Here is a 19,309-nt window from a genome sequence, read left to right as displayed (position 1 = left end):
CCAGAGAGAGAAAACAAATAGTGCGCTGACATCCTCTTAAATATGTTATATTATATCACCACACTTACTTATTATACCTTGTGAAATAGATGGTAAATTTATATTTTTAATGAAAAAAAAAACATTTTTCAAATATTACTTAAGTAGTATTGAAATTTGCACCCCTCTTAGAATTGCACCCCAGGACCATGCCCTCTCGCCCTGGTCTGAATACGGCCCTGAGTGTATAATAATCTATTTATATGAAAAATAAATCGAAAACATTTTTTAAAAAAGTTGGGAGATGGACGGCCGTGTTTCACCGGCTATCGAACGATTGAGAACGTTATACCTTTTTGGCCAAACGATTGAGAATACTTATAACTAACAAAGAACTTACCGCTGACCAAAAAAATACCCTAAAAAGAGTACGATTGAGAACGAATTTACGTGCAGCGTTGCCAAATCATTTATTTGACTATTGAAAGATTCATACCTATAAAAAATTATTTATCCGGTCAAAATGCTTAAAAATGTAATACGTAAGTTTTTATTTTAGCTAAAATATTAACGATACATAGGCATCATGGTTATTTTTTTATAAGCATTTAAAGTTCAAATTTCGTCAAAACCACAGTTAATTTGTAATTCAAAACTTATAAAATATTAAATGTGTAGGTACCTATTACAGCTATAAGGTTAGACAATTTAATACAAGGTCTTTCATACAAGTAGTTCATACTCTTACCGAAAAATTAAAGATAATTTATGAAAATTGGTATGCAAATATACAATGTTTTTTCAAAAATGAATTCATTCTGGTAAGATGTATATTCATATTTACGTCTTGCTTACTATATGGTTGACAGTTGAAACTTGATAAATATATTTTTTTAAAGTAATAATAATACGTAAATGGGGGGGTGGGGCATATCCACGGGCTTCAAAAGAAATTAAACTCAAACTTGGCGAATAAAGCACAAACGGCGAATTGAAAAAAAGCAATAATTACGACCGACGGCGATTGCGATTACGAAGGCGTACAAACAGCATATCGGCGGATTCGAAAACAAACTACGTGAATAGAGAAAGGGATGACGGGGATGAGAAAGGTAAAAAACGGCGTAAAAAGCGTAACATTTTTTTGGAAAACGAAACGCCGGAAAAATGCGCCATACAATCTGATAGGAGGTTCTCGACTCCACGTACGGGGGCAGCGTTGAGCCTAGATCAATATAATTTTATCTAGATAAAGATAAAGATAAATTATAATAATGTTATCTAGATAAAGATGAAAACATTTTTTTTTTATATTGGTTTATGGCACTCTCCATATGCTCGTAGCAACATACAGAGTGTATCTTATGTCATTGTACGCGGGTTTTTTTTAACGATTATGGAACGATGACATGGAATTTCGTTAAAACGAAAAAAGACGTGTTTCTTTATTTTTAACAGACAATTTTTTTTAACAATTTTTAAATTTTTAAACACGCAGGTGTACCAATAGCAAAATCAACTTTATTTTTCAAATGGCAACCACTATATTTTTAATGGATTCTTATAAAACTTTTTTTTATGAAAATGTTGATAGTCGAATCATCAATTTTGACTCGCTAGTTTAGTAACATTAGTATTACAGATTCAACTGTTGAAGTGTATCAAAAGGTAGTTATAAGAAAAAATTGTTTGGCGCTTGTAAATTAAACCTATACCCATTATTTCAATTAAAAGTATTAATGCATATTTTACTAATCTTTAAAAAACCATAGTTTAGCGAGCCAAAATTGATGATTCGACTATCAAAAAAAAAGCTTTTTAAGAATCCATTAAAAAATATAGTGGTTGCCATTTGAAAAAATAAAGTTGATTTTGCCATTGGTACACCTGTGTGTTTAAAAATTTTGAAATTATTAAAAAAAATTGCCTGTTCAAAATAAAGAAACACGTCTTTTTTCGTTTTAACGAAATTCCATGTCATCGTTCCATAATCGTTAAAACCCCGAGTACAATGACATAAGATACACCCTGTATAATATTATATATATTTAATTTTCAAGTTCCTTAATGAACATCATATTTTTGCCTTTTGCTATAATTTAGTAATTTATTATTTAGTTTTAGTGTAATGATAATATAGTATATATCAAATTGTATAGATAAATATAAAAAGTTTCATATTATAAATTATTCTTCATAAATTGAAAGGTAATTTAAAAAAAAATTTAGTTTGTTATAGGTAATAGGAATTCTTTCTAGATGGTTTTTCAAATATAGTAGACTAATTAAATATATATATATTTATATAGGTATATATAAATAAAATATAATATATATACAAAATTACTATAGATACTTATAATTTGAACTTTGATTAGGAACATTACATAAAAACAAATGTTTTTTGGTAGGTATAATAATAGGTTATAAAATGTATACCTATAAACAGACCTTTTTAACAGTCATAAATCATAACATAAGAAAGAGGTATAGCTCTGGGTATAGCTACTATAATTGTATTACATTTTATTATTTTAGACTTATTATTATTTAAGTAATTAACGTTTTTTATGATATTATATGATTTTTTTACTCAATTTTTTATGTAACTAATATATTTTTCAATACAATTTTAACATATTTATACTTCAGTTTTGACATATTTTCATTAATTTTAATTGGGACTTTTTTTCAGCGATTTGCATAATATACGTATACATTTTTTAAATTTATTTCTAAAAAAAATTAATAATGTATGATGATGCTACCCAAAACATTTAATAGCTTCAAGTAGAGAACTAGCTGTATTATGGCTCTCTATTTGTAAGTAACTTTAATAACTAATAAGAGTTAATTTATTGATAACGATAATGGACTCTAATTTCTTTTAAGTGTGTCATCTAGGATACTAATTATAATTTGGTTTTATCCACTGTTTGTGTAAACATTTACATACCCACAAGGTAATTGCTATATTATAACAAGCCTAAAATCCTGACATACACTTACCTATATTAATAATTAAGCATAATTTACTTTTATAATTTATTCACTATCTAGATAGGTACCTTGTACCTATATTATTTAATTTTGTTTCACATAATATTTTTATGTATAGTATTCATTAATGTTTGTATATAAAATGTTCTAAAGAAGTTCTTGTAGGTAGGTATTCAATTTCTATAAAAAAATTTGGGTTACAACCATATTAATTTCATCACATTCAGATTTGGTTTACAGTGTTTACACCTCGGTTTACACTAACCGACACCAACTGATATTTTATTCTAATTAGATTCAATACAATTTACCTTACCTCATTAACACCTGTTAATTGTTATTTTTTGGGTACAAAAATCTGAGACCTGCCAAAAAATATTTGGCAGATTGATTCCCTCATTATTAATAATTATTCTTATCATGTATGTATAAATTCTAGAATCTAGACTCAATTATGCTTTGAGTGTTCAAGTGTTCTCTCATTCTTTGTGGTCTATTTTACTATTTTATGGCTTTTTTAATTTTTTCACGTGCTCCTCATACCTCCTCAATGTAGCATTACTAATATCATTATAAAATGTATTATTGTCTTACTCATTATCTTGATTTTCATTGTTATACCCAGCCCACATCAAATTCTGGGCCCCTTTACTAAATATTTTTGCAGGCCCTATACACAGTTTCTAAGTAATCAATGATTAACCCACAGCTTAAAATAACAAAATTACTCAATTAATATATTATAATTATAATACAATAGTATACATTTGTATCATAAAATATTATTTAATTTAAATTAAGTATTCTTATCAACATTTCAAAAATTACAAATTAATTTCAACGGGCCCTTTAAAATAGTCGAGCCCCTGTATTCCAGATCCAACCCCCCTTGTGGGGCCCTTGGTTATACCTCTTAATTGATGATTGACATTAATACTGCTGTATCAGGGTTGAATTTTAATGTTATGTTTATTCTAAAGATTAAATACTATACCTATTACCTACCATTATTATTACATTTTATGTAAAAAACTGAAGTATGACCTACTACTCTTAATATAAACATTGCTTTATTCATAGAATTTTTAACCTGTAGAATGTATATAGAACAACAAGTAAATTAGATAGATTAGGTTATACAAAATTAGGTGGAAAACTGACAATTGGGACACTCTTATTTGAAACATTCTATATTGAAAGCCAACAACAGTTCAGGTACCTTTTTTAGGTTGGCCAGTAGCTATAGTCTAGAACTAAAAAGATATTTTAGAGAGATGTTATTTTTGAGAGTTAAAACTTAACTTTGTGATTAAAATAATTAGTTAATATTATCATTTAATTTATTCTAATACCTGTCTACCTATGCATTATGCAAATAATGCTAGTATAATCTAATATTTTATACTATATAAAACTTGTATAAAATTGTACTATAAAAAAAAGATAGGCTTTGTATGATATTCTTATATTGTGTTACATGTTTATAGGTTAGCTAATCATAATACAACTATTTTTCTTTGCTTCTTTGACAATGGATATATATTAACGACAATAAATCAATGCCCCTTTGTCCTGAATGATATTTTCCTTGTGAATTCTATTACAATATGGCACTATTCATTATAAACATTTTAAGTACCTTTCAGTATTTTATATATAAATACAATACTGTTGACTATGATATAAGAGTATCAAATTGTCAATCAATAACTTTCTTTTATAAATGATTCTTTTAATTATTGATCTTATCAATTTAATTAATTAAGTAAAAATTGTATGATGAGATTATATTCCTTATAATAACCATATTCATCATTACAGTAAAACTAAGATAATATGTTTGTATGTTTGTAGGTTATTATATCAATTAGAATATAATTTATGTAACAAAATACTTTATAAGAATATTCAAGGTTTTTTAAAAAAACAAATATGATGTTTAGAAAATACTATTGGGCCTGTTAGTTGAACGAATAAACTGTTATAATACAATATTAACATTAATATTAAAAACACGTTATAAAACATGGGACACACATTTGTAATTCAGGGAACACACTTTGGTTTTCAGGGGAACATAGTATTTTAGCCCCTGTACTACAGTTATGACACCTATTTTATTTATTTAAAAACTTGTTTAAAATTGCTTAATAATTTCTGTTGTTTTTTTTTTATGAAGATTGAACTATGTTAGAGTATGCAGTTACTATCCTTATATGGATTTGAATTACTACCTATACTCTTGACATATTTATTAAACCTTGAATATCCTTTTTAGAAAGATTTTTCTTCAAATTTTGAAGAATAATATTTTATTTAATGCTTTAAAAATTGAATATATCAAATTATATTATAAAGTAATATATATATAAGCTTTAGACCATGAAATCATCTTGTCCTTGAAATAGCATAGGTACATTGTTTACAGAAATAAGTAAATAAATATATTTTGTAATGTGTAACCATTAATAATAAATAACAATACAATTTTTTACTGCTTGAATAAATTATTAAATGCGATATTTTTGTATTTCAGTTAAAATACTATTTTATAGTTATGAGATATGACACTTCCAGTTTCCAGCTATGAAGAGCTGTTAGAAACAGTGCGCAGTCTTAATCAAGAAACCAGACAACTTCAAAGGCAATTGAATACACCATTATTAGCTCAACATTTACCCCCAGGTACAATTTAGCATTGAAATAGACTATAGTGACCTTAAGAAAATTCTCAAAGACTTTTGATTAATACGTTTCCTAAAACTTAATATATTTAGTTGAATTGAACGAAGGAATGCCATCAAAAGATATGTCACCAAAAATGACATTATCCCTAGAAAACAAATCTAGTTCTGAACAGGTAAACATTTTTAGTTTTATTTACTCATTTAGTTTATAGCACATAAATGACTTAATTTGACAAGTATTGTGTAAGAATGTTTAACAAGGTGTCATCTAGTTCAGAGGTTCCAAAACTATTATACTTTTGATAGGTCGCTTGAAACTTAAAAATAATTTTATATTTTTTTTGTAACAAATAATATATTATATTAAAAAGAAAATACGAGTATAATATGATACAGTATTTTCTGTTGACCAATATTGTATAATGTACTGAGATCTTTGAATTTAGTTTTATCATTGATCATTATCTGCAATGGTTACAGTTTACAAGACATGTATCAGTGACATGTCACCACAATACTACTAGTCTAAAAGTTATTACGAAAAGTTGCAATTAACAATAAACAAAAAAAAGATCATTAGTATGTTGTGGATCGCCAAAATTTAAACATCGAAATGTGTCATACTATGAAAAGTTTGAGAACCCCCAATCTAGGTACTTACATAATTGTTGTCAACTGTATTTATTCCACTTTATGTTTCAGTCATATTCACTAAAAAATCTTATAGGCTTGTCAGGAAATTGCCATCATTAAAATAATATATATAATTTATATAGTTCTTCATATTAGTGTTATTATTTCTAAATGATCTTAAACTCAGCCAACCATTAAACAACAATAACAAATATTTTGTTGTATAAAAAATATCTAAAACCCAGTTATTTCACTCCGCATTATTTTTATTGTAAATGCATCCCAATCTATTTAATCTATCTGATATTATTAAATAAAAAAAATGCCTATTGTAATAATTCCATTTGATCTATCAATTTGTTAAGTTTACAACTTCAGCTATTTCTCAAGCTTAACATTTGTTATATTTAAAATCTTACTACCCATAAATTCATAATCCATTTGATTATTTAGTCCCATAGAATTATGGTTTGCTACTAAAACGTCCATTCCGTAAAACTTAATAGGTTGCTTCCAAATGTTCACTAAGACTAATTGACTAAATCATGATATTTTAAAATTCAATTCCTAAGTTGACTCTCAACAAATACCTATCTTTTGTCACACTTCCTAAAAATGTTAGAAGACTTCAAAAAATAGCTTAAGATTGTCTCTAAAAAATTACAACATATTATTGCTATAACATATTCCTATGTCTTTATGGCACAACAAAATGTCCTTGACAATTTTTTATTGTTATCTTTGAATATGGTACTTTTAGTAAGTATCTACTTTCATATAATTTTAAGTATTGTTTAATTAATAAATTATATTTTAAATTGAGAAAAAAACCTCCAGCATTAGTTATATTAATGTAATTTTTGTGTCTTTTCTATATATTTTATAACAATTTTAGGATATTATATTTTACAATGTAAATTAATAATTCACTTTGACACGAGTGTAATCTTCAGATTATATAACAACTAAAAATAATAACAATAACAATTTTATCATACAAGCTCAATTATTAAATTTATTAAAAAAAAAAATGTACAGTTAATACCAAATAATTGTTAATAAAATGTCAAGACCAATACATTTTCTTTAGTTATTAAAAAGTATGATTTTATAAACAAATAGTAAAGAAACCATCTTATTGTGTTTCTAATGTTGTAAGAAACAAAAAGAAGTGTCTCTCTCTGGGGGTAAAATACACCATAACCACACACAGCTGATTGCCACTCCCCTTCAATTCACCCTAGTTACAATATTGATCACAATCTAGAAAACTTTATACGCAATATACCTTGATAGTTTGTTACAAATACTATTTTATGTCATCATTCATAATTTATTATTAATTCACGTTTTTGTTACATTTGAATAAAGTTATAAATTTTCTTTTTTCCGTCTCAATTGGAGACTTAAAATGTATTCTGATCGAAAATCTAGACTTCCTATTCGTTCTTCCTCATCATCTCGTTCTTCTCTTGTACCTCCATCACCTAGCTTAAATCATGTAAGGTCGCTTTCTAATCCTCCTAGAACTCGCTGGAGTACTACTACTAAGAATGATAATGAACATATTCAAAACAATAATAACAATCAAATCTCAGACAATTGCAGTTATAGTAAGATAGATTATAATGATGGTCAAAATAATAATGTCTTATCAAGCAAGTAAGTTTGCTAAACTTTGTCTTTTAGATATAACATTTCCATAATTACAACCTGATTTACCTCATATTATTTTCATATTACTTCAGACATTCTATATCTAAAACTCAATATCAATATTTGTCACTATGCAATGTTGAAGACAATAGACAAGCTAATAACTGGTCATTCACACAGTCGTTTTATGACAATAAACATAGTGCTAAACATTCTTACAATAATAACAGTCACCTCACAATGATAAATGAGGTTAGCATGAGGAGAATTGATTCTAAAATAAAAATATATTTTATAGTATGTGTTTTGTTAATAAATTGTATTCATTTGTAGAATCAACATATAGATAAAGAAAAAAGATCTATGGCCGAAGATAAAGAAGAAGATGAAGCTAAAATATCTCCTGATGTAAGTTGAAAAAATGAGTATGAAAAGACCTGATAGTATATTGAATTTATATTGTAATTGCTGTTCATTTTTTATTTAAGGGTTGCTTACCTACACCCCCTGGCATCTTAGCTGACAAAAAATTTAATATGTGGCACAGCGTAGGACCCACAAACTTGTCTTCAGATTCATCTTTATTACGATCTCAAACTTCATCTTTAGAATGTGAAAAAGGTCTATCAATGAGATCTAGCAGCCAACAACAGTTAGGAGCTAAAGTAGAAATTGTTTATAATCTCTTGTCATTATTGGAAAACAACAATTCAATACAATCTTCATATCAGTCAGTCTCAGTTCTTTTAGCTATGAGCAAATCACCTGATTGTTGTGCAGCAATGAGACAAACAGGTAAGGTGTTTTCTGATTTAGTTGTATTTTGTGTGTTATAATATAATTATTATTTGAATTACAATATTGTTAAAAGATATTCATAAACATTATATTACGTTGATAGGTTGTGTTCCATTGCTTGTGCAAATTGTCCATGATATGAATGCTGATATTGTAGTTCGTCACAATGCTAGTCAAGCATTAAAAAATATTGTAACTTTTAATCAAGATGAAAAACAAGGTCGCCGAGAGTCTCGTGTTTACAAGTTATTGGAAAGCATGAGAGAATACTGTGATACACCAGTTGTTGTACTTAAACAATTGGATATTAGCAAACATCCCATCACTGCGATTGCAGCATTAATGAAGTTATCTTTTGATAGTCAACATCGATTTGCGATGTGTTTATTAGGTATGTATTTATTGCATGTAATTATATATTTTAATTAGTAATATTTTATTTTATTTTTAAGGTGCAATCTATACTGTTACTAGACTGATTCAAGTTGATCATGAAGTTCATGGGAGTGAATCAGATTTGGAATCTAGTTCAGAATGTGTAACCCTAAGGCGATATGCTGGCATGGCTCTAACTAATTTAACGTTTGGTGATGCTACTACCAAAACACTTTTATGTTCTTTTAAACAATTCCTCAAAGTTTTAATATTACAGTTACAAATACAGTGTGAAGACCTCAGACAAGTATTCAAACATTGAAAAATAAATAAATATAAATTATATAAATTATATTTGTATAGGTCACAGCTAGTGTCTTACGAAATTTATCATGGAGAGCTGATCCACCTAGTAAAGAAATTTTGCGTGATGTAGGTGCAGTTAAAGCATTAATGGAAGCCTCAATGAAAGCAAATAAAGAAACAACAATGAAATCATTTTTGTCTGCTCTTTGGAATTTCTCTGCTCACTCTCCCGAAAATAAAGTATATTAAATAATATACATATTACATTGTGATATATTGACATATAATAATAATTTTAATTTTAAACAATATTTTTATTATCTAGGAAGAAATATGCAAAGTTGATGGAGCTATTGAATTTTTGATAAAAACATTAAGTGGAACAAGTCCTTTTAAATCGGTTACAATAATAGAAAATGCTGGAGGAATATTGAGGAATATTTCATGTGTTATAGCATCTCATGAAGAATATCGGTAATTTATAATATATTTCATTCATTATATTAAATAATAATGTATTTTATTCTGTACATTTTTAAACAGTGATATTTTAAGACATCATAATGTACTTGAAATGTTAATGCAACAGCTACAGTCTCCAAGCTTAACAATTGTGAGTAATGCATGTGGGACAATTTGGAATTTATCGGCACGTAATATTCGTGATCAAACTACAATGATAAATTTGGGAATTATACCTATGTTACGCTCTTTAATTCATTCTAAACATAAGATGATTGCGACTGGATCATCAGCTGCACTTAATAATCTTATGAATGCTATGCCTGCATATAATACCGATCAAGGTTAGCTAAAATGATAAAGAAATAATACATAACATGAATAACAGATTTTGTATTATAATACTTTTATTTAGATCTGAACATAAATCTTGAAGATATTTCAATTAAGAGTACTTCTGCTTTTGCTAATAATACATATTTAAAGGATTTTAATAAAGATATACAAACTATAACAGATAGTGATGATTTGAAAGTTACTGTGTACGTTGTTTTTAATTTTTGAAAATTATGTTTAACCAGTAGAATTGATTTTAATATAATTTTATTTTAGGAAACCAAATTTGATAAAAATCTCACAGCAGTCTTACGATATTATTAAAATTAACAATAACTGTATGATGACAGAAACAGAAAATGAGAAATTTGAACCTTCTTCTATAGAATGTTCTGAAGATTCTATTCAGCAAATAGAAAATAATATTAGTTTTGAAGAGAAAGTCAAAAAATCTTCCAATGGATATACTGAGACTTCACTAGATGAAGCAACTAACTATAGTTTGTTATGTGAAGATGATGATAATGGTGAAAAAGTATTAACCGGCGATACAACACAGACTTATTGTACAGAAGGTACTCCCTACAATTTTTCTAATGCAGCATCATATACAGATTTAAGGAAATGTGGCTTAGATGATAAGGTAATTCAAGTATTTATACTTTAACTTAATATTTGGTAATTTATCAAACATTTTAATTACTAATGACTGCATATTGTTAAAATATATAGGTACATAATTAAAATTTTGGTTTAAAATGCTAATAAACGGTAAATAGGTGTATTTGCTGTGATTTTTTTCAATTAGTAATTTATAAGCTTGAAATAAAAACTAAAAATTAAAAAAATTAAATATAGACAGCATATCTATTTTTAAAGTTTATTGCCAATTTTCAACTGTATTGAAATCTTTTTTCTAAAGAAAAAAATATAGCTAAAAGTATTAATTGGAATAATCAAAGAATATGTTAAATAAATAAAGGGTTGTTGTACGATATGATCACTGCTGGGTTCATGGCATCAAACATGTTAAGACTAGCCTAATTTCTAATACAATTCTAATAATTGTTTTTAGAATCGTAATGAATCTGGAACAGGCCTCCCTGAACAAAGTATGAATGTACCCAATTCTGGTAGTGAAACACCAGATAGTGCTCAGCCTAAAAATGAATTAAAAGATGGTAAGAATATATATTATTATTTAAAATAAGTTTGAAAAAATTATTTGTATTGTTTTTTTTTAATTTTAGGTAAAATGGTGACTTTTGAAACACCTTTGATGTTCTCAAGGAGTAGTTCTATTGCTTCACTCGGAAGCTGTGAACCCCAAGAAGGTTATATTGGTAGTTCTGCTGTTAGTGAGTGCAGGTATAATTGAAGTTTGTGATTTTCATAACGTTCATCTTTTATGTGTATGTTCTTTTGTTTTTGTTTTTTAGTCGCATCACCAGTGGTTTAGTTACACCAAGTGAAATTCCAGATTCACCAACTCTAACAGTTCCACCAAGTCCTCCGTGTTTCAAAAGTAATTACATGTCAATTTTTATTTTTTTTTTAAATTTTATTATTTTACTAGGTTTAAAACAAAATGATAATTATTTTTAATCATAAAGTAACAAAGTAGAGTATAAAGTATCTTTTATAAACCTCAATCATGAAAAAATGTTTTAATTTTCCTTATTTTTATTGGTATGTAAAGTATATCAATATTTTAATTATAATAGCTTGTATACTTATAAATTGCTATAAAATTAAAAATTTATAAATTAAATAATTTATAATTTTTCATGTGTCCCATCATTGGATGGCCACTTCGCACAACATAAGCTGTCCTTGTCTCTGAATGTTGTTAATTTAATTTATTTTAAATGAATCTACAACTTAATTAGTACTTAGTGTAAAAATGTTTATTTGCAGATTTTACAAACCACTAAACTAGTAAACTTTAAATTTGGTTATCTTGGGAGCTACATAAACTACTATATTTTTGCAACTATATATTTTTTTTTCCATTTTGAATTTGTTTTTATTAATTAATTCGGTTAAAACCGGTTCTTGAATTTACACTTACATTATTTCTTTTCAATGTTCCTAAAGCTAAAACTAATTTACCAAATAAAATGTAGAAAAGTAGTGATTTGATTATATTACTATATTAATATTTTTAATACTAAATAAGATTAAAATTTACAGTAACTGTGAAAAAGCTTTAATGATAGTTAAAACTTACTTATATTCATTGTTTAAGGTGAAAGTGTTTTTGAAGACAGTGTGACTATTTTTAAAGAAGAAAAAATGCCTGGCAAAGGTTCAGAATGTACTAGTTTAAGTAGCTTGACCATTGATGATGATCTTCCAGGAGTAAGTATTAAACAAATCAAAATAACTTTGATAATTTTCAGTTTTATTTTTTATTATTAGATCAAATTACAATATATTCAAGGCCAAAGTATGTTACCATCATTGAATGAAGAAAAAAATTCTATGTGAGTATACAATATTATTTATCAAAAACAATTTTTATTTATAAAGAAATAATTGAACATTATATTCAATTTATTCTGAGTGGATTACAATAATGTTTATATTTTTTAAAATCCTATAATAAAATAAGAAATATTAATGGTTTTAATTAATAAAATGAATTATAATTTGTTTAGGAATGTATTGCATGGTAAGCAATATGGATCTCCATCTATTGATAAAACGTCTAAATCTTTCCTGTTAACTCCTGATGGTTTCCTCGAAGTAAGTATAAAACTCATATGTCAAATAAAAGTGAAAAAACGGTTTTGTGATTTTAAATATGATTTGAGAGTAATAATAACCTTGAGACCGTGAATAATTGATTTCTGTTAGTATTATTGATCTGTAGGCAGTAAATAACTTTCACTTGAGTTTGCTGATTCATTTGTGATGGATTTTTTCTGAGTAAACAAGACTCAACAATTATTACGTCTTGTGAAACATATAAAATAAATCTTAATTAATAATTTATTTTTTTGCAGTCACCCTCTTCCACTTTTCCGTACTTACAAAACAAAAATCCAGGATTTATACCTCATGCTAGGTTGGCACAAATAACTTACATAATCATAATGTAATTGTTTCATAACGTAATTGTTTACTACTTTTTTTTAGATCTAAACTTCCAGTCATGGTGCAAAGCATTAGCCAAGCAGTAGACAGATGTCCAGAGTCTAGTTATTCACAGTATAAAATATCTGAAAATGAGGTATAATAATTTATACTAAAAAAATTTTAAGGGTTAGTCTCAAAATCTTTTGTTTTTGTTGTTAGGGTGATGAGATAATTGGATTCTGTACAGAAGGAACTCCAGCAAACATAAGTACAGCTACTTCACATTCAGATTTATCAATGATAACTCCTTCAGAAGATGGATCAGAAACTAATGTTATTCTTCGACAATCTATGAAAATGGTAATTAATATTCATCAATATAAATAATATTTAACATTGTTATTTCATTCTTTTAATTCATGTAAATTCTCTATAATTTAAACATTCAAACAATATTTTTCAATACAATAATATATTATATTATACTTAATTATATTAAACTATATTTACAAAAATATTTGTAAATTACTTGAATATTTTTGTTTTACATAATAATTGGTTAGTTTAATTTAGGGGACTGAAATCAAAGCAAATGCAACTGGCTCTGGAATTAAAATCAGTTAACATTTTGGAATGTTAGAAAAAAAACCGGAAATTATTTTTTAATTAAAAATATCAGGGTTTTCAACAATACTTTATGTTATTGTTTTTATCTGTGATCATATTTATAAGGATCAAGGAGTGTTTATAATTTTAAACTAATATTATTTTGTTTAGAACTGTTTATTTCTTAGGAAATCTTAAAATTTAAATAGATATTTATATTTTATTTATTTATAAATAATTAATCAGATTCTAGAGTATAAATTAAAAAGAAATCAGAACCATTAAATACTGATTTAATCTGGACCCTAACCTTATTTTTCAAATATCATAACAAGACCTAAGATTTTTTTAATCAAAAATTGAGCACCAGAACCTAAAAATAAATTTAGGTAAAAGTCCTTAGTTTAATTAAATTAGTATACAGAGTGACAAACTCATTAAAATAGCTTTACTAATTTTTTCAATCTATTATTAATTAAAAATTAAAAAATAATTTTTTTCATGCTTAATAGCCTTACATGTTCACTGCATAAACTTGTACTTGGGTAATTGGTTTGTTTACTAAGTCAACTTTAATTCAGCTAATATTATTGCAACTTATTTTTATGTCAGCGTTATTTAATATATTATTCTGCTAAATAGAGTTTGCTAGTCGTATACAAAATGTCCGGTGTTTAATACAATAGCTAGGGATTACTTTTGTTTTTTTTCAAAATCTATTTTTAACAACTTTTAAAGTATGAGAATTTTAAAATATTGATACAATAAAATGATTATTTGATTTAACATTTTTTTTAAACTTTTATCATGATGCAAGTTAGTTTTAGTTTCAGAACAAAAAAAATTATTGGGGTACAGTTAATTAAGCACTGCACACCAGGATATGTGCATAAAACATTTATACATAACAAAAATATTTAGTATTCTGATATCTCTTTTACTCGGATGAGGTAAACACTTACCTCGCAAATATTATGACGTGCTAAAATAATTTTTCTACATACATAATATGAAAATACATGCATACATATGAATAAGTCATGTTATTGGAAGATTCTGAAAGATTTAAACACATTACCCGCATAACAAATTAATGTGCAACCTCGGATTTAATAGTACCATCTTAAATCGTGGATGCAACAATTAGTTACATTTAAAAATTTAGTATTATTTTTAAAATCACTAAAATTGTCACAGAATAATAGAGTAACTGATTAAATAAGTAATATTGTGGAATGTTTAAATTATTTTTCAATTTTTCACATTGTTAATAATATGAATAAAACTTTGAAAATGTTGTATTAAAATTAAAATTTGATTGTTCTATTGTTTGAAAAAACTAGTTTTTATATTATACTTTTTAAATTCTGATAATATTTTAGGTTGGCAAGAAACGTTCATATCAAACAACGGGTAGACCTTTAGGAAATTTAAATCTTCAGTTTAATCAAACTTCTGCTATACCCACTTCAGGAAACATATCATTGCCACGGTTTGATTATTCTTTAACATTAAATTTAACACCTATAATTTAATTAATTTTGTTTTTCAGATCATTAGTATTGGATTCCCCTTCAACAGAATCACATGTATCAAATTCAATTAATTCTTCTGAAATAGAAGGTAAGTTTATTTTATTTCTTCATTTTGTTTCAATTTATAAGTTTTAAAACATTTCATATTTACAGATCCTGTAACAGTTATTAATAAACGAATGTCGACCGATTCCATAGATAGTGAATTTTCATTGGATGACTCTAGTAAATGTGATAACAGAATACCACGATCTCATTCACTACATGATTCCCATACATTAAATAGTGAACCCATGTCTGAAGATGATGATGATGATGATGATGATGATGATGATGATGATGATAACAACGCCTTATTAGATCAATGTATAAATGCCGGTATTGAAAAAATAACAACTTTAAAAATTACTGATGAATTGCCTGATGATGAACAGCAAGAATTATTAAATCAGTGTATAGCTACTGGTATTAATAATTCAGCCATATCCAAATTACAAATATTATCTGTTAAAAAAAGAACCAAGAAACCAGATAGTGATCTTACTGATGAACAACAAGTAGAGTTATTAGAATCATGTATAGCTGCTGGAATTAGGAATAGCAAACAAACATTGAAAAATAATGGTGATGATTTGTCTGATAATGAACAAGTAGCTTTGTTAAACGAGTGTATTGAAGCAGGTATGACAAATCTACAAAAAATAAAATCAAAAGAGACAAATGGTTCACTTGAACAAAATGAAGAGGATTTATTGAATAATTGTATTAGCCAAGGAATAAAAAACATTGAAAGAGGATCAACTCATAAAAAAAGAGAAATACCAGTGTTAAACAAATTAAAAAAATCTTTTGGGCCTAAATCAGAAAGTGAAATTAGTGAGTCTACGAGTACAATTACACCAGGAGATATTATTGATGGAATTATATATAAACGGGATGAAAGTGATGAATCCACATGGAAAGATGATGAAACGTTAACATTTACTACTCTCACAAGCTCTTACTTAAGCGCAGGAGAGAATTCTAAACCAAAATGTATAAAACTGGATAAAGGAGAAATGGGTAAAAATATAGATTTAATATTTTTTGTAAATTATTGTTAATATTGTATTTTTGTTCGTTTTAGGTATCATATCTTCTTTAGATTTTGAAGACACACATCTGGACGCAATAAAGCCTCCTTCAGACATGGATAGTTTGCTATCCATGACTACAAGTGTTCAATCTAATTGTGGTTTTGATAAAAAAAGAAAAACGTCTAATGATAGAAATGATTCACTGGGAAGTTGTACGAACATAGAGAATATTAACCCTCCATCATACATGGATGAGGTTACTGATTTTGAGATGGAAAACAGTATTACCAGTATATCAAGTATACGTTCTGAAATAGTCGACCAGTCGAATGGTGCTCAGTATTATACAGCTGTGGATGATTTAACTTTGGTAGATGATTTTCCATCATCTGAAATGTCTTCAGATCCTAATCATTCTAGTCCAGCTCAAATTAGGCGCCGATTAACACCTAAACAAAAGCGAAACATGAAGAAGGACAGGTAAATAAATAATTATTTAAAATAGTATGTAGATAATAAATTGTAATATTTATTTCCAGGTATAATACCTATACAATAACTTCTGACGACAGCAGAGAAAACTCAATGGAGCCTGAAACCAGGTCATCACCTCTGAATGAATCAGACTCTCATTCTTCTGAAGATGCCATAAAAAAAAGATCACCAAAAGAAAAATTCCAAATTAAGAGATCATCTGAAAAAGATAGATTTCGTACACGCACATTAGCTGATCTAGACCTTACTAATATTGTGCAAATCCGACCAAAAGATAATGACTTAACATCAAACTTTAAAAATCATGTTGATGAAAGTACCACGTCAGAAGGTACTGACGGTTATTCCAGTGATGGTAATGAGTCAAATACTGGGGTATCTTCAGCTAGAATTGTTAAACCATCAGAAGTGAAGGCTGTTAGAGGTAAGAAAAAATCACGGGGTAGTGGAATACCGATAGTAGCTCGAAGCAGTCCTCAACCATCCCCTACAACCTCTAAAAGTTCACAGTCAACACCTACCAAAAAGCAGACTCCCCTTAAAAGACAAGGTACATTTGTAAAAGAAGAATCTCGTATACCTACTCCGGGATCTACTGGAAAAAAACATACTAGTGTACCAAATCTGGTTAAGCCACCGACCAATAAACAGTCTACTACAAATATGCGTTCTAGTGGTGTTCGTAATTCAGTTAGTAATAGTAGTTTAAAAAGTAGTGCCGATCAATGGGCTGGTAGCAATAGTAGTCTTCCGACCATGGCTGGAGTGGCTAAGACAAATAGCAATACTAGTTTAAATTCGAACATATCAGCAACAAGTTCGGGGTGCTCAGTTAGGACAACATCTGGTCAAAAGAAAGAAGTCACTAGTAAGATAGCAACTTTATGGAAGAAAATTGAGGATAATAAGAAGAAGGACATTAATGCCAAAGATAATCGTGTGTGGATCAGTTCAAGTCCTAACAATCGGGTTTAAAGAGTAGAAACTAGGTAATATATTCTATTATCTACATACATTTTTTTTCACATAATATTTTTTTCTCCTTTTTATATTTGTTATTTCTATAAAATACCAGTTATTGTATAATAACCTAATATTGGATAGCAATCATATTTTTTCATCTTGTTACACATATTTTTTTTGTATTAAATAGAATTTTGTAATTTAAGAGTCATCATAGACTGGTAATCTTTACCTAATTGAATTAAGAGACTCAAAACAGTTTAATACTAACAAATTTAAATATTGCAATGAATAGTAAATTTTATGAATACTTTGTCATAATTAATTTTGACCTTTAAAACATAATTATGATTACTAAATAATTTTATTTATATTGTTTAATTTAATATTATTTTATTATTTTAGGTTTATTTGAGTGAGATTATTTATTTTATTGTTTTTTCTTATTCATCATAGTTTAATTTAGATTTTTATCTTGAAAAAAAGATTTAATTACGTGTTATTATATAAGAATACGAATTGTCGTCATTTAATCTACATTTTTGAAAATTTTAACTATTTTTTTAGTTGTATAAAAAATATAGTTTGAACAGTTTGAAATGTATTACAATTTCCATTGTTTCCAAAATAAAAGACATTTTTGAGACTGACGCAAGTTTAAAGTGTTTAACTTCAATTTTATTATTATTATTTTTTATGTCAATAGTATTAAATATTTTTGTATGATCGGCAGTACAGTATTGTATTATGTTAAGTGCAGAGTTCCGCTTTGAAATGGATCAAATATTCAAATAACTTATAAATAAATGTTTTAGAATACAATTTTAGAAGAAGAAAAAGCGTGTTTTTGTTTGTGTGTGTGCGTGTCTAAATATAATATTATAATCAGTGAATTTTATTGTTCCTCGACAATTTACCCATCTAACCTCCACTACTTAATATCAGTGGCGGATCCAAGGGGGAGGGGGGTAATAGGGTAAATACCCCTCCCCCCCTTGAACTTATTTTATAAAAAATTATGGAAATATTGTAAAATATTATTTAAGATATTATCATTTTCAAAGATTTTCATAAATAATACACTCACCAAGGAAAATCGTTCACGATTATTACCAATTGTTAATACTATTATTACTATGGGACATGGGTAAACAAAGCATACCATTTAGAGCTCATAGGGATTACGAAAATCTGCTTGATGAACCTGAAAACTCTAGTCTGGGTACAAGTTTGTAAGAATAAATTCAAAATAATGATATTAAAAAGTATGTTATTAAGTATGCATAGTATCTGTTGGATACATTTTAATTATTTTAAAATC

General features: G+C 27.0%; 1 protein-coding gene across 2 annotated transcripts in view; it reads left to right on the top strand.

Annotated features, from left to right (window-relative positions):
- LOC100166146 overlaps positions 1 to 18,827 on the top strand; it is a 22,173-nt gene extending 3,346 nt beyond the window's left edge. Inside the window, exons 2-26 of one of the 2 annotated variants that reach the window (XM_003246926.4) lie at positions 5,516 to 5,664; positions 5,757 to 5,839; positions 8,289 to 8,363; positions 8,444 to 8,750; positions 8,857 to 9,144; positions 9,206 to 9,435; positions 9,492 to 9,674; positions 9,760 to 9,908; positions 9,978 to 10,240; positions 10,312 to 10,438; positions 10,509 to 10,875; positions 11,308 to 11,413; positions 11,483 to 11,600; positions 11,672 to 11,757; positions 12,481 to 12,593; positions 12,654 to 12,718; positions 12,893 to 12,980; positions 13,241 to 13,302; positions 13,374 to 13,467; positions 13,533 to 13,673; positions 15,302 to 15,411; positions 15,472 to 15,542; positions 15,608 to 16,516; positions 16,581 to 17,010; positions 17,070 to 18,827. In XM_003246926.4, coding sequence (XP_003246974.1) covers positions 5,544 to 5,664; positions 5,757 to 5,839; positions 8,289 to 8,363; positions 8,444 to 8,750; positions 8,857 to 9,144; positions 9,206 to 9,435; positions 9,492 to 9,674; positions 9,760 to 9,908; positions 9,978 to 10,240; positions 10,312 to 10,438; positions 10,509 to 10,875; positions 11,308 to 11,413; positions 11,483 to 11,600; positions 11,672 to 11,757; positions 12,481 to 12,593; positions 12,654 to 12,718; positions 12,893 to 12,980; positions 13,241 to 13,302; positions 13,374 to 13,467; positions 13,533 to 13,673; positions 15,302 to 15,411; positions 15,472 to 15,542; positions 15,608 to 16,516; positions 16,581 to 17,010; positions 17,070 to 18,000 — 5,517 coding nt within the window. In that variant the 5' untranslated portion in view covers positions 5,516 to 5,543 and the 3' untranslated portion in view covers positions 18,001 to 18,827. Of the gene's footprint in view, positions 1 to 5,515; positions 5,665 to 5,756; positions 5,840 to 7,373; positions 7,962 to 8,047; positions 8,208 to 8,288; positions 8,364 to 8,443; positions 8,751 to 8,856; positions 9,145 to 9,205; positions 9,436 to 9,491; positions 9,675 to 9,759; positions 9,909 to 9,977; positions 10,241 to 10,311; positions 10,439 to 10,508; positions 10,876 to 11,307; positions 11,414 to 11,482; positions 11,601 to 11,671; positions 11,758 to 12,480; positions 12,594 to 12,653; positions 12,719 to 12,892; positions 12,981 to 13,240; positions 13,303 to 13,373; positions 13,468 to 13,532; positions 13,674 to 15,301; positions 15,412 to 15,471; positions 15,543 to 15,607; positions 16,517 to 16,580; positions 17,011 to 17,069 lie in introns of those variants that run through there. The other variant, XM_001942797.5, reaches the window with a different exon arrangement.
- The last annotated feature ends 482 nt before the right edge of the window (positions 18,828 to 19,309 follow it).

Source organism: Acyrthosiphon pisum, chromosome A1 (genome assembly GCF_005508785.2).
Source record: "Acyrthosiphon pisum isolate AL4f chromosome A1, pea_aphid_22Mar2018_4r6ur, whole genome shotgun sequence".
Classification (NCBI taxonomy): Eukaryota; Metazoa; Arthropoda; class Insecta; order Hemiptera; family Aphididae; genus Acyrthosiphon; species Acyrthosiphon pisum.
This window is presented reverse-complemented; position numbering and strand designations above follow the sequence as displayed.